The sequence below is a fragment of the Electrophorus electricus genome, chromosome 21 (genome assembly GCF_013358815.1).
Source record: "Electrophorus electricus isolate fEleEle1 chromosome 21, fEleEle1.pri, whole genome shotgun sequence".
NCBI classification, from domain to species: domain Eukaryota; kingdom Metazoa; phylum Chordata; class Actinopteri; order Gymnotiformes; family Gymnotidae; genus Electrophorus; species Electrophorus electricus.
Window position 1 is genome coordinate 4,944,719 of NC_049555.1, and position 15,923 is coordinate 4,960,641.

General features: G+C 41.4%; 1 protein-coding gene across 3 annotated transcripts in view; it reads right to left on the bottom strand.

The window, feature by feature from the left end:
* The window catches only part of crebbpa (CREB binding protein a), a 36,714-nt gene extending 21,018 nt beyond the window's left edge, over positions 1-15,696 (bottom strand). For all 3 annotated transcript variants that reach the window (XM_035520767.1, XM_035520766.1, XM_035520765.1), the window contains exons 1-2: positions 14,832-15,696; positions 1,976-2,634 (exon numbers count right to left, since the gene is read on the bottom strand). In XM_035520767.1, the coding sequence (XP_035376660.1) occupies positions 1,976-2,634; positions 14,832-14,922 (750 nt within the window). In that variant the 5' untranslated portion in view covers positions 14,923-15,696. The remainder of the gene's footprint in view (positions 1-1,975; positions 2,635-14,831) is intronic.
* Positions 15,697-15,923: the final 227 nt, after the last annotated feature.

The following is a 15,923-nucleotide window of genomic DNA, read 5'->3' on the forward strand; positions in this document are numbered from 1 at the left end:
GTGAGCAGCGGTGTCTGGTAAGGACACACAGTGAGGAATCTCTGGTGTCCCTACAGAGGAGCAGCTGGGCAGCCCTGGCGGAGCCGCGGAGGGTGCCAAGCCTGCAGATATAGCCCCCTCCCCCCCTTATGCAGGGATGAGTTTGGTCACCCATGCAGCTCTGCTTTTGGTTTTTCATCCTTTGAATTAGGGCTGTCATCATCAGATTTTCACTACACAATTATTTTTGGCCAAAAGCATTCACAATAACAGTAGAAAACTTGAACAAAACAGGTGCAAGAAGCTGCCTGCTTAAGTGAAACGGAACAGACTGATCACGTAGCTTTACAATGTACATTTGCGGCATTTAGCTGACACTTTTATCCAAAGCAACTAAATATAACGAGTAATTGAGGGTTAAGGGTCTTGTTCAGGGGCCCAACAGTGGCAACTTGGCAGTGGTGGGGCTTGAACTTGCAACCTACCACCTCCACAGCTCCATGTCAGAGTAGTGCAGCAGAGTTTAAAGGAGAATGCTGCATATGAAGAGCCTACAGCTCCTATGGTCCCATATGTAGCTGGTTTAGTATTAACCTGTTCATAATTTAAAAAGACGTTGACGTTAAATTGTGTGTTGATATTCGCTGGTAAGCTAAGTGTTAGCCTACTAATACCATGCTAAACTAATGCTGTTCATAGCTATAATGCTAACTGGTGATAAAATTATATAACTGTTTTGATCTTTCCTGTATTATTTCAGATAACATGACTCAGTTGTCACTACCTCGTATAAAAATCATATGGTCATAAGCCTAGTAAATTTCCAAGTTTAGTGCGAAATCATCTACCTCCATTTCTGGTGCTGGATTATTTACGATATTATCGTATGTGCATTGTTAACATAGCAATATTTCATTTTTAAATATCACATTCATCATCAAAAGCAGTGTATCGCATCCTTTTGGCGCAGCCGAGTGAGGGGCTAATGTCTGACCCATTAATGTGTTGAGTTGGTCAAGTGAACCAACAGAGCTGTAAATAAAATGATTTCCTGTTTGTCTGCTTGGTCTGCAACTGCCACTGGATGCTTTGTAATCAACAATGTAACTGCATTCATTCAGTGTTGCCTTTGGAAACAAGAATATTACAGAATTCATTCAGTGATGCCTTTGGAAACAAGAATATTACAGAATACATTCAGTGATGCCTTTGGAAAAAAGAATATTACAGAATTCATTCAGTGTTGCCTTTGGAAACAAGAATATGCCAGAATACATTCAGTGTTGCATTTAGAAAAGGTCTTGATGTTCTTATGCTACACTGGGAGCAGTTGTACGCATACACCCACACATCCCTCTGCTTTGGATTATAATCTTGCACACACCCTTGCAACCTTTGACACATGCTGCCAGTTCAGTCTGTCCTTCGTATTATAGACAATGTATTCTATTCTCATCTGTCCACATGAAGCAGTCCGTCCATCACAGAACCAGTTGACATAGCAGTTCACTTTCCCCGCCATTCCTGCATACCCCATGAGATTTATGTACAACACAATCAATGTCTGCCCCACCCTGCATAGGTGTTTGAGTTTGAGGTCTGAAATTTGTTTAGTGTTTCCACTGCAGTCACGTTCATTACTGCATTAAACAAAGCGGCTGGGCACATTAGGGGTTTGGAATTCCATTACTGACCCTAATTAAGATAGAAAGCCCAACCAAGAAAACAATTGAGACGCAAGGTACAAATAACAGTAGCTGTACAGTTCCATAAGTCGCCGAACAACAATTTTACAACGGTCAAAGATATTTTGAGCAGTTTAAAAAAAACCAAAACTTTTTGCTTGACTGATCGATATTGCCCACACTCAGTCCATACAAAACGTCCATGGTAATTTTAAACTTTTCTTCCCCCAACAAAGGTATGTTTTGCATTCTAACAAACACCAATGTGCTGTGAGCAGACAGTAAGCGGTAATAACAGCCAGCAGTCTCACCTTGCTCATGCCGCCAGCCTGCTGTGCGTTCATGCCCATCTGCTGTGCCCCCTGCGTGAGAGTCTCTGCCAGCACGCTGCCTGCTCCGCCTGCTGCCACTGATGCTCCTACAGAGGGTGCCCCCTGCATGCCGGGACCCTGATACTGCATGGCAGCCCCACCCCGCCCTCGCCCGGCCTGCCCCAGGGTCCCGTTGATCACCTGCCCCTGCTGGGCACCCGTGCTCTGTCCCATCAGGCCGTGTGGTTGGGCGTTGTTCAGCATGGCCTGGCCAAAGCCCGCATTGAGGCCCATGCCGGCCCCCGTGCCATTGCCCTGTGTGCCGGCAGCAGCCCCTGGCTTCTGCGTCTGAGAGGGGTGTGAGGGCGAGCCCTGGCCCAAGGGGCTCTTGCCTAGCGCGCCAAGCTGGGCACCCATGGACGTAGGTGTGGGGCTGGCGGCGGTTAGCCCTGGGGGCAGGCTGGCGCTGCTGCCCGCACGCAGAAGCTCCGAGAGCTGCTTGTGTTTGGCGGCAGCATCGGGCACTAGCCCGCCTGTGCCCGTCCCTCCGCCGTTGGAGGGCATGGCCATCAGGTTCAGGTCCCCATTCGGACCGTTCGGAATCAGCTCGTCAGGAAGGTTACTCTCCAGATCATCCCACGACAAAGAGTTCAGCTCTCCTGGTAGAGAGAGAGAGAGAGAGGGAGGGAGGGGTAAGTGCATGACTGGCTCACTTTCCTCTGGTCAATGTAGACAAAACAAATACAAAACATCATGTAACTGAAAATACACAGCTTGTTCTTCCAGGTAAAATGCAATACATTACTAAATCAGTTCTTTACCAAGAAGGGAAGGAACAGTATATATTAAAAAAAAAAGAATCACAGAAGGAAACCAGGCTGCGTTTCAGTGCTGTTGGACTGTGTAGTTCTCTAAATATCTAGCAAGTGTGTTAAAGACCTGCCAGGTCTCCCCTCTTACACACGCTGATCATTAAGACACTACCAGGGCCAGATGCGAGAGCAGTGACTACAGATTAGAGCTCTTTTAGGATCACCTTCTCCCAGTTCCAGTGACGACACACAGCTATGAAAGGGACTCCTTGGACCCCAGTGTGTTGGTGCACGTCATCTTAACCTCCATTAAACTGAACAGCAAAAATGACAAATGCTGGTGTGTCGGTGAAAACCCTTCACAGGACAGTTTTAATGTTGCTTAGGAATCAGCTGGCAGACCTACAGATTTTAAAATGTGAGTTCACCCTTTCTGCTTGGCTGATAAATGTGCACAAACTCAGTAACAGTAATTTTACTGTTTTTTAACTTAATAAATGCATTCTCCATGACTGTCACCAGTCATTATTAGAATCACCTAGCTCAAACCCACAGTTTGTAAACAGTATAACAGAACATGTAAAATATAATTTGAAGACCCAGACTAAAAATCAATCATCTAAACCATTTTTAACTATAAGGCAAAAACAAGAATCCGCCAGGCTTGACTAGAAGAAAGCACCCAAGGGATAGAGCATGTCTTCACCTGTACTCACGGCATGATTTTAATGAGCACGAGTTGCACAGAAGCAACTCGAGCTGACTTAGAGATCAAACGAAGGTGAACTCAGCTGGTACTGTTCCTGATCACATTAGATTATTTATATCAGATGATGTGATTGTTTGCCAAAATGACTGCACATCAACTCAGAATTAAAGAGCCATTTTCCAAAATTGTTTGTTTTTCTTGGCTGTTTATGCTTGGAAAAAAGAAAGGCCGACCTTTATAATAAAAAGACAAGCAAAGAAAAAAATAAACAAACAAAAGAGGTTCAGAGCATTCCGGACTGGAGCTGATTCAGATGCATCATGAATAGGACAGAGCACCCAGCAGTAAAGAGGGCACTTCATCTGCCTGCCCCCCAGAGTAAACACACATGCCAGCATGTTACGCGCGCACATACACGGCTGGCAGGTGCTCCACAGAAGGGGGACTCTAGAGGGGAACATCCTTTTCTCTTTTATTGCTCTTACACAGACACACACAGGCTCACTAACACTCACCCGTCTCATTCACACACCCACAGACACCCAGGGTTGTGGAGACTTAACACATTCAGTTCTCTGCCAGGCAGACACTAGAGCTCTCCCACACACACACACACACACACACACACACACACACACACACACACACACACACCCCTCCCTCCTGGAGCACGGCCAGGAAGCAGAGCATTGTTTTGGTAGCACTGAGACGCTGGAAGTCCCAGCAGGGAACCAGTCTGATCAGATTGAAAGATTCTCTTTTACTTACACACAAACACACACACCTCTGAAATACTTTCTTCCCCTCCAACATGCTTCTGCTCTCCTCAACCTTATACTCTTCACATTCTAGTACTCCGTCACAGCACTAACCTAACTCTCCCTCCCTCTCTTCTCCTCATTCACTCTTTACAACTCCCCTCACCCACCACAAACACACACACACCCACCCCACACTCTAAAGCTGGCTGCAGACACGCGGCTGGTGGACTATAAATAGTCTGGCTGGGCAGCTGCAGCTGTTGCTTGATGGCGGGCGGGGTAGTGTGTGGGCTGGGTGTCTGGGCTGGGACAGGTGCAGCACTCCTGTGACTTCACTCAGGACACACACGGCTGGAAGGAACCCCACCACCAGCACTGTGCTACCTCCATCACTGTCCCACTGCCCAACACCCCCCCCATTCTCTCCCCAACAAACTCCCATGCTGCCCCCCCACTCTCCTTTTCTACACCCAAAACACCCCCCCACACACACACACACACACACACTTCCCCGCTCTGCTCCAACATAGGCAAAAATCTAAAATATAATTTCAAAAGACAGGCTAAAACCACCTAAATGCTTTTTAACTGAGGCAAAAACAGGAATGGCCCCATCCCTTCCTCCCTCCTTCTCAACACACTCTCCTCTATCCACCACAACTCCCTAACCCTCTCACCCATCTACCCCTACATGTTCTGCCTCTCTCCTAAACCGAATGGTACTGACTTTGTAACTAAATGAGAAAATTCCAAACTGCTCTCCAGTTTACACATGCAACCAAACTGTTTCACCTCTCCAACACCAGAAAACTTCAAGGGTGCCAAAACCCTCGAGAGCACGACCAATAATTAAATGACTCTGGCCGAAGGGTTACGCTCGGAGCATGAGGAGGTGGGAAGGATCAGCAAGCCTTTCGTTTGCGGCTGTGTGCTTACGTTCCTGTCTGGTTTTGGAAGGTCTCTTCGTCTCTTGCAGCGTACGCAGAGACACTGGAGCGGCGTCGGGTGCGGCACAGAACTGCTCAGGTTTCAGGAGGCCGCTCATAACAGATGTGCCTCTCAGAGACGAGGCGAGAGAACATACGCCAGAGTGGAACCGTGTGCAGTGGACCAGAGTGCCTGCACAGAGCGTGTGCATGCAGGGAGGCGGAGCCTGGACAAAATCCTACTTCACATGTGCTCACTGGCTATTCCATTACAAACACCAACCTCGTATTTACAGTCACTGACCACTTCACTACAAACACAGACCTCGTATCTACAGTCACTGACCACTTCATTAGAAAAACCGACCTCGTACCTACAGTTACTGACCACATCAATAGAAACACTGACCTCATATCTACATAAACTAACTTTGTATTTAAAAATCACTGACCACTTCCTTACAAACACTGGCCTAATATATACATTCACTGACCACTCTATCAGATACACTTTAAATCTGGACAAATAAGGCATAGAAAGGGAAAAGTTCGTCCCAGACCAGCTAAATCTGAGACGCTTGTTGAATATTACTAAATGGGTCCATGCCACTGTGACTGGGATGGTGCTGAGCTTCGAGGGGGGTGTGGCTGTAAGCAGGAAGAGACAGGGGCTGGTATGGTCAGATAGCAGCTGACCACTACAGATACACCACAGACTCGAGCACTTCGGCAGGGACGAGCTCATGTCTGCACAACTGTCCAACTGCACCGAGGGAGCAGTACGCTGAGCTTACTGTGCTGTCACCAAGAAATGTTCCATTAGCATGTACTAGAAAGCTGCATTCCTCCCCCCTCCTAAGTTCAGTGTAACTTTTTCTTTGAGTTGTAGTAAAAAAATGCTGAAATGCATAATCAAGTAGTGTGATTGTAACGATTACGTTTCTCATCAGTTTGATAGCGGAAAACTATATCTATTAAGCTTTGTTTGCCCCGGGTGGTCACGATTTGCACATACCTCAAACTTTAGCACAAAACTAAATTTTTTCCTCTTCAAAAGATACTGACTTCAAAAGATATTGACAAACACAAAATGAAGTTCCTCAACTGATATCAGATATTAGTATTAAACCGGTTTCTCAGCTTTAAAACACCAGACTTTCATATACAACAGGATTGTTACTACACAAAACTTACCATATCTAAAATGTAGGGGTCTCCTTAAGAGCAATTGACAAATATAAGGAAACAAAATATATAAAAAATATAACAAATGCAAAACTAATACCATTTCACTCAAACAACAAATGCCGTAGAAAAGGAGAAAACGTCTTAGCAAAGTTATTCTTTTGCCCTTTTATACAACTTTCAAACACCAGAGCATCACAGTAAAAGCACTTTTGGCAACTTCTGTTTTCCCCAAAGGTTTCGTGCTATCCACAGCCAGAGTTATAGCAGGCATTACCTTAGATTCTTCTGTATGGAAAAGTAGGTTGGCTGTTCCAGCATTACAGATGAGACAATTTTGGGCTAAAACTTGGAAATGCCTCAGAGCATGGGCAAGCTTAGCTCAGTGAATTAGTTTGCATAACATTGCATAACCTCTATAGCTGAATAATGGCCAATCTTCCAAACTGACTTGCACTATAAAATTACATAGCAGTGTTATGGATGCGACCTCAAACAAACTATCATAGGAGAAACTTAAACTTATACAGGTTTACTACAAGGTCTGAATTTTAAAGCCAACCTCAGAGAGCATTACATCTGCCACATGAAACACAAAGTGTTAATTTGAAAATATTGTCCATTTTGAAAAAAATGATCATGGGAAATCTGGAGTTATGAATGTGACATTTTCAGATTATGGATGTTTGTTTTGGGGCAGTGGTAGCACAGTGGTTAAGGTACTTGACATATTCGGAAGGTTGCCAGTTTAAGCCCCACCATTGCCAAGATACCACTGTTAGGCCCCCAAGTAAGGCCATCAACTTTTAATTGCTCAAGTTGTATTCACTCATACTGTAAGTTGCTTTGGATACAAGCGTCAGCTAAAAGCCATAAATGTTAATATGTCTGAACCGGTCCTCTACAAACAATATACAGCAAAAACGTGAATAGTGAATTTTAACAAAAAACAGTAATTATGAAAAAACTAACAATAAAATCAATGCATCCTCAGTCCCCACCAAGATCCACAGGCATCCTCAACCAGAGCCATCACTGCCAACATTACCTCAGGTAGCATGACCAAATCAGAGGGCACCTGCTTCCATGCCTAAACCAATTAAGCCAATACTATAAACACACAGGTGGAAGGTTATGGTAGACAGTTATGGCAAGATATTATCTCTAATAATAATGAAAATATGAGTAATTATCCCAAATATTAATTATACAACAAATGTAAATATTTTGTTTTTGTGATGTAGCTGCTGAAAGATCAGTGAAATGTTTTAAATCCATGTTAAATTAAAAGGTTATGGACACGATTCAGGTGTAGCAGGTGCTGACTGAAGAGACATATACATTTATGGAACTGTACATACACATTGCTCCATCATTCCCTGGCCAAACTAGCCAAAATGCTAAATGCTAACATTCCGTTGAAAACGAGTACATTTACCCAGTTCTTGAAGCAGTATAATACAGGCATTTAAAAATGTTTCTGTGTGGGTGCACAACTTGTATATGATGTAGAAATAATGCAATTCTCTATAAAACTTTGTCAATCAAAACAAAACAGGAGCAACTTGCATATACATTTCATGAGGTTGGGCTTAAATGTTGAATCTTGAAATATAGCCTAAATGGAATAAATACATTTTTAAAAATTATATTTATTTTGTACTTTAATAACATAAGAAATTCTTTTTAATTTTGCAGATTGTGACCTATTGCTTTTTATCCGGTCTACATAAAAAACTATGCGACAGTGCATGTTCACCCTTGCTGTAGTAGTACGAGCTACTATCGGAGGACTATATGATACTAGGTGGAACAAAATGCAACTTTCACTACTGTCTGTTTAAAATAAATGAAAGATAAACCTAGCCTTATGCATCTGTACCAAACTTGTAACGAGCCACGATGTCCAAACTGTGGTGTGTACCGAACTGTAAATTCTATGTACTGTTACATCCCTAATTATTTACAACTCAACACCCCGCTTAAGCTTCCATTGTTAGTGCGTTTTCTAGGCAAAAGGTTTTCTGTTCTTACTTTGTCTATGTTAATTCATGTCAAACGGTGTGTAGGAACTGGCCATACACTACAGATCAACTAGATAGAGATATTCCTAAATATTCCTGTGAATTTGCAACTAGTCTGATCAGTGCAGGTGTGACAAAGCTTCTGAAATCTATATTCTGTACTTGTAAGATAACCACTCATGATAAGACAAGGTGGCTCAGAAAACTGTCAGTTTTGACTGGGAGTACAGGTTAACACTTTAGTTTCACTAGTGAGCAATAAGGAGCTTGGCATAACAGCCTAGGACATGTGAAACTGCAGGTACTAACACAAGCAGCCTTCTCCTTGCTGTAGTTAACTGATGAAGAAATCTGTTGCTTGTAGCTAGTATGCTTGCCAGTTTGTTAACATGACCTGGCCATATTGTTGACATACCACCCATCATGTAACGGTGACTGTGGTGCTCACAGAGCCTTAGAGCACTATGGTGTAAGCCTTTATAGCATCCTGGCTGTCTGATATTGTGAGGACCTGTAGACTGAAGACCTCAGCCACTGGAGTTGAAATCTTTGGATGGCAGGAATAAGCAGGATATACATTCAATCATCTCCCAATACTAGTTTGCACTCACAAGTAGACAGCTAGCTAGGTGAAAGGTAAACTCCACAGTTTTGCATTAGATAATTAACTAGTGTTGAGAAGTAATTCACAATTACCAAAGCTAGCTAGCTAACATTCTGCTTGTGTCTCCCTTAGACACCCTGCTCCCCATAATTGTTTTGCTTGATGCAATTATTGCTATTTGTCCTAATTTTTTACACTGTAAAAACTAATTTGGTGTTAAATTAGCTCGACGTCCTAAAAAGTTTGATTTAGATCAAATTGTGTTACATATAAGGCTCAAATTTAAGAGAATGTCAAAATGCTAGCATGGGCCACGTTATCTTAAGTTAATGTCAAAAATAACAGCTGATTAACCCCATCAAAAACAGCTACGTAGCTACTGGTCAAGTTTGCCATCACGATGTTTGATTGTGATGGTACAAAAGAATGAATATTGATGATTTTACCACAAAACAATCATAGATTTTCTAGCAATTTGTAGGCTTTCAGCTCCTGAAATTTGTATGCTGATGCAATATCTATAATTCTATGAGTAGACGACAAAGCACTTTTCTAAGTCACTCTGTTTAAGAGCATCTGCTAACATCCAGACATTACATTTATGGCAATATTATCATGGGCAATAACGAATAACTGAGACTCAAAGGGCTGTGACAGATCACACTTTTTCTTGATATCCTCAAGTAAAATGCCATACTGGGCATTAACTGCACACAGACCAGCAGATGGAATGTCAACAATATGGCTGCTGAATGCTTCTTCCAGTTTTGGGAATACGCTGGGAATAGTTGTGTGTTGTTGAAGTTCTAATGTCACGTGAGTCTTCTATTTTCATGTCCCCACAAAAGGCACTCCACTTATCACTTTTCTGCTTTTAAAAAGGAACTACATTTGAAGACAGTAATTTCAATAAATACCACCACACAAGCTATATACTACACCATTTTGCAGATGTCACGCATCAGTGTGTGTTTTACAATGTTACAAAAGGCACAGCTACAACAGCAGTATCACATCTGTTATATTTTCTTACTATGCACTATTCCCTGTTACCTCTATACCACAAACCAAGGAGGAAGAACAGATTAATGTTAATGTTATAGTGCATATACTGCATAGCGTTTGTTTGTAGTTATAGCAATTTCTGCAAAATTACATCCATTTAAACAATCACACGTATCAAAACAGTAGGTTATAGCATTTTGTCCATAATATTCAGTCCTAACCAGATGGTTCTCAACATCCTAAGATGATTTTTGACCAGTTTCATTCTGCGAAGCCTAAAGAACATGGAACTTCAAGAATAACGGCTAGTGAGGAACCTGGACAGCTTGTCCTGAACCATTTAAGAAGTAAGACTATAAACATAAAACTCTGCAACATTTATTCAGCGTAAACGCAATCTACGAAGCCACATTGAGCTCCTCAAAGCCAAATAAAGGCCGTTTAAGCATCAGTGCCGCTAGTCTGGAGCTGCCCCACCTCTCCCAGCCTCAGCGCTGCAAGCAGGGTTACTCTGGTAGAACCTCCCAGGCCTGACTTCTGGCCTTTGTTGGGGACGCCAGGCATAAGGTTACATGACATTTGGAGGAGTGACGACTCTTCGGAGCTTCCATTCAGGAGATGGATAGCAAACGTGTGCCCCTCTTGCCCCTCCCAACCCATCTGTCAGACCTCTGAGGTCTCACAGCTACAATTCACTGGTCCGGACTTTAGCAGCAGACACATATGCACTTTCTGCTTCATGCGGAGCTCCAAATCAATGAACCAGTGTGTCTCATATATGAAGCATCAAACAGAACTATTTCAGAATGAATAGGCATGGTCAACTTTCATTAAGGCTAAAAAAATAGGAGATATATACCATACATATGCATAAGAGGGTAGAATCTCGTCAACTAAGGAACAGTACGAACAATGAAGAAATCAATATCTTCATAATAGTACCAATATAAATATTCAATTTACATTTTTAACATGGGAAATTAGTCTATAAATACAAGTTTAATTTTCCCCCTTTATTTCACCATTCTATTTACTTGTACAAGACAAGACAAATAGTGATAGAATGCAGAATGCAACACAGAAGTGTCATGCGATTTCTTTTCTCTTCCAGATTATATAATTAATATTCAGGCCTACAGACAAACAACCAAACGTGACTGCTTCTATGGCTCAGTTATGGAACTGTTACACTTAAGAGGCCTTGAGGTGTTTTACTACAGTATATGATCTCTAGCCTTTTACACAGTCAGAAGTCATGTGTAGAAGCTTAAATACACCTTTTCCTATTGTCTACCTAATACCTATTCAGCTTTCCCTATGAAGATTAAAATCTTTTACTAAAAATCCCACACCTCATTCAACTAATGGCTCATTTTGAGGAAATTCTCAAATTGAAAACACATCTAAACACCTGATTTGGGGAGGTAAATAAATTTTAAATCCAAGGAAAAGCAAATTAGCAACAATAAAATTAAACTACAGCAGTTTTCCTTAATCAAATGAATCAAACCATCTAAAATGTCAAATAAATTAACCAGAGGGTGAGGACAGAAAAGCGCATTCTGTGTAACAGGCTCCGCTCAGACTGCATTTCAGACTGCATTTGATATAAAAAAGACATTTGTCAGGGAAAAAACATTAACAATACTCTTTTAAACTCCAACACTCCTTACAAAAATACATTCAAGCCATATTTTTGGTAATTTTAGAATCCTGTGTAGATATTGAAATGCACATTGAAATTGTTTTAAATAAATCATGTCCCCCTACAAGTCCAGTTTCATAATAAATGAAGGTGTGAGTTATTAGGGTGTCACGTTTTTATCAAAAGGCAAGTTCAAATGGAGGTCCAACAAACCCATAAATCATTAGAACTCATTTGATTGCAACCCACATTGGGCACAGATGCATAGGAGTTGTAGAATTTTTTGCGATTTAGAAACTTGTGCACTCAGTAGCAAGACATTCTCTGGACATAAATGTCGCCATGCCAACATTGCAACATATAAATTATAAACTGAGGGCATATTTAAGCACTACTTTATATGTAATGTAAAGAAAAAAAGTGTCAGTACAGAAGATGGGAACGCTTTGGATTTAACCATGTGAAAGACTGCATTCACACTGCTACCATAGTGTTAATACATTTCATCACTGTTCCCATGGGAACAGAACACTAACATTTATACCAATTCCCAGAACATCTTTTGTTTTGTCCCCATAACTTTGGATTAAATTACAGCTACCCCCATTACAGTGCCGCTCTCTAGTGTGTTCAACACCATTAACCACTGCTGAATAAAAAAATATTTTAAGATAGAAAATGTTATAGCTCATAATGTGAAGTAACATGATTAGCTTTAACAATAGCTAGCTAACTGATTTACCGAGCTGAGTATTCAATATCCAGACAGCCGATGTGCTGCCTCTTCAAACGCTCAGGCATAACTGCTGTGCTCTAATGCCAGACAAAGTCAGATTTTCAAATGTTGCAGTTCACAACCTTTTTGGCCAAGTTAAAAGTGAAATGCCATTACATATTGGAGGATTTTGGTTGTGAAGGTGTTGCGACTGCACTATTCACTCTGGTGAGCGGTAATGCCTACATGTCAGATCATTCCATGAAAAACAAAGGCAAACTGACAATTAAATTAACCTGAAACTAATTCTGTCATCAATTTTAGTTTACTACATCAACTATTCATTGCACTCCTAATCCAAACACACTTTAAAATAAGAATGTAATCTTTTTTTCACTTCTGATGTCAATACAACATTTCTTCTGTAATCTGTGAACACATGACAGTGCACCAACATTCAGACATGCTAATCAATGTAAACTGGCACATTCAGAAAGACTCACTTACAAACCTTTAAACATCTGCTATATGTTACAAACCCACCCTGTACTCTATGACCAAAATGCAACTTCTCTGCACGCTTTCTTTTCATTATCAACATACTCTAATCTTTACCCTTTTTAAACCTTTGTTTTTTTTTTTAATTCCAGTTGTGGGAGGTATAGCTATGACAACCACCACCAACTAAATTATGCATAGCAGAGGCAACAAAAGGGTCTTTGCCCCCTTCCATTTTGATACTTTAACATATCTATTAAAAAGAGAGAGCAGAGCACACAGCTGCAGTACTCCAAGGAACTATTACAGCCCTACACCACTGATCGTTAATAGCGGATAACTGCTTAAAATCCCAAGATCAGCATACTTCATGAGTATATTCATAACATAGGTGGTTGACTCTACAGTTTAGAATGAAGCAGTCTCAAACAGTGTATTCTTCTATAACCTATTTGTTAACATACTTGTGTATGCTGGAACTATGTCTGACCTACAACTCTAAGTTTAAAGCTAACATTAGTAGGATTTCAACTAAATACCACCCTACTCAGTTAATGCATATGGAACAATAGCATGGTCCATGTGAGCATTGAAAAAAACAGCTCTGATTGCCATTCATGCAATTATGTTGGAAGCTACTATTTTTTGACACATTTTGTAAGGCTAGCGGTCAACAATTGTGTGTTTTAGAGAGAGAGTATGGAAGATGATCCATGCATATGGTCTTAAATTTATAAGATGATGGGGCAGCTGTTAAGCGTCTTCTAGTAGGTTAACTTCAGGTTGGTTGTTACCTTGATGAGAAATATTAGTATTTAACATGCAATAATATTTACAACTGATTTGCAGAGGTTCCCCCCCCCCCCAAAAAAAAACAACAACAATACAGATGTAATTAATTAGATAACTATTTGGACAAGAATAAATGTTGTCAAATTCTTTTTAAACTCAGGTTATTGCACTAGATACCATCATCCTATTAATTCATGCTCTCATAACTGCCATGTAAAATTCCTATTATAAATCCATCCATTTATGGCACAGATGTCCTGTTGCTTAAAATGAAAGTTCTGAAGGTAGGCAACTACACACTTGGCAGACTTATGATTTTTCAAAATAACAGCCAACATATGCTGTTTAGATCTGCCTAGCTTCGCCTGCAGAAGAGAATGTGAAGACCTAATAGGAACGTCTCAAGCATGTCTGAGATGATCTCCTGCTCGCCTCAAAGCACACTGTCCTGCATATCTAAGATCTGTGTGTGCTGTAGCGCTTGCTGCAAGAACAGTGAAATATTTAAACGAAGTGAAAAAGCTTCATCCTGAAATATGAATGCATTTGTATTTAAAATATTACGAAACCAGAAAAACGATCCGAAATGTCCTGGGGTGTGCTTACAAAAATGATGCAATAGTACATTACGGGCGAGTCACTTTAAGTGGACATGTTCAGCTGGGAAGACTTGCGGTCAAGTAAGTAGCAGCGGCACGATTCTTTCGTATAAACTAGCTACAGTGGACTGAAAATACAACATTTTGTACAAAGTTCTCCTTTATAGTGACAGCACAAATGTATTTATCTTACGATGCTCTGGATGAGTATCAAATACTTTTGCTTCCCTGCAAATTACTGTAAAGGAATTTGTCACGTCAGTCATGACAGGGGAAGCTTCAACTGTCTAAGCACGTACTGTTAACTACAGACGAGCTATCACAACGTGAGCCCACGTTAGCCAGTTAGTTCACGGCAGCAAGTTAGCTAGTTAGCCAAGTGGTTAGTCAAAGTAACTCGGGTAGCAACCTGACTTGTGACAAAACGCAACATAGCTTAGCTAAGATAACCTACTGTACAAAAATGGCAGTCTTATTACCTGGCTTGTTAGCTAAATATCTGAACGATTCCTGACACCAAAGACACTGTACAACCACTTCGGTGTTTATTAGATCAACGTAAACACAGGCCTGTGCCTTACCTGGACCATCTGAGGCGGACGAAAGAGCAGGTGTTGTCAGCTTCGCTCTCTTTGGATTTGGGGGTCCAACATCAAGCAGATTTTCAGACATTTCAGTAGGTAGATGTACTTCTCACCATATAATCGAAAAATGAAAATCCTTTCGACAGAAAAATATGTTCCACCAACTTACTTTCTTACACGCTTTGGAGAGTTGCTAGCTAGCTAACTAGCTAGCTAGCCAACTTGCCGATTAGCCTGCTTGCTAGCTAGCTAGCTAGCAGCAAGTAAGGATTTCAAAAAAGCAACAACAGCGCCCCGCGTCGCCACCGCCATTCACCCCATGATAATCCAACACCCAACACCCACATTATCATCGTTAAATTACCTCCAGAAAATATTTCCTTTCGAGAAATAAAGTTAAAATTGAACTTAAAATATCCACAGGAATTCTTGCATGTGTCCCCAGGCGACGCTAAATTTGCATCATCAAACAACCTATTTTTTGACGTCAAACATTTTCGTGCAAAAACCGTTTGAATCTCCTTAAAAATGCATAATTGCATAAAAATTGTATATTTTTGCAAAATTGTCCCTTCGATGCTGTCTGTCCTCCGACGACTCCCCAGTAAACAATACTGTTCGGAACGAGATACGGACAGAAGCGCCGCTCTGAAGGGGAAATCAGATATACGAGGGTTTTGTGGCCGACGAACACCGATTAATTCCAGGATTTTTCGCCAAAATACTCTTCGTTGTGATTTAAATGCGTCGTTTTATACCAAACGATGTCGTTAAACCTCGCTTCGGACGCGCCGTTTCAAAATAAAAAATAGTGCTGTATCGAAATCCTGATTCCGAGCCGCGACAAGATGGCGGCTGTTGATTCCTTCGATACAAAAAGTTTTTTTTTTTCCTTTTTCCAGATAGAGCGAGGGGGAGGGGCTCGCGCAATCACGCCCCACGTACACCCGTGTGAGGAAGTGTGCGTCACACGCCTGAGGGTGACCACTAGGGGCGCTAGGCCACTACCAATGGACAGAAGTTACGGAGTCCCTGAAAGTTGGTGATTTCAGTCACAAGTTTCCTGTTGAATTTCAGTCTACAAAACAG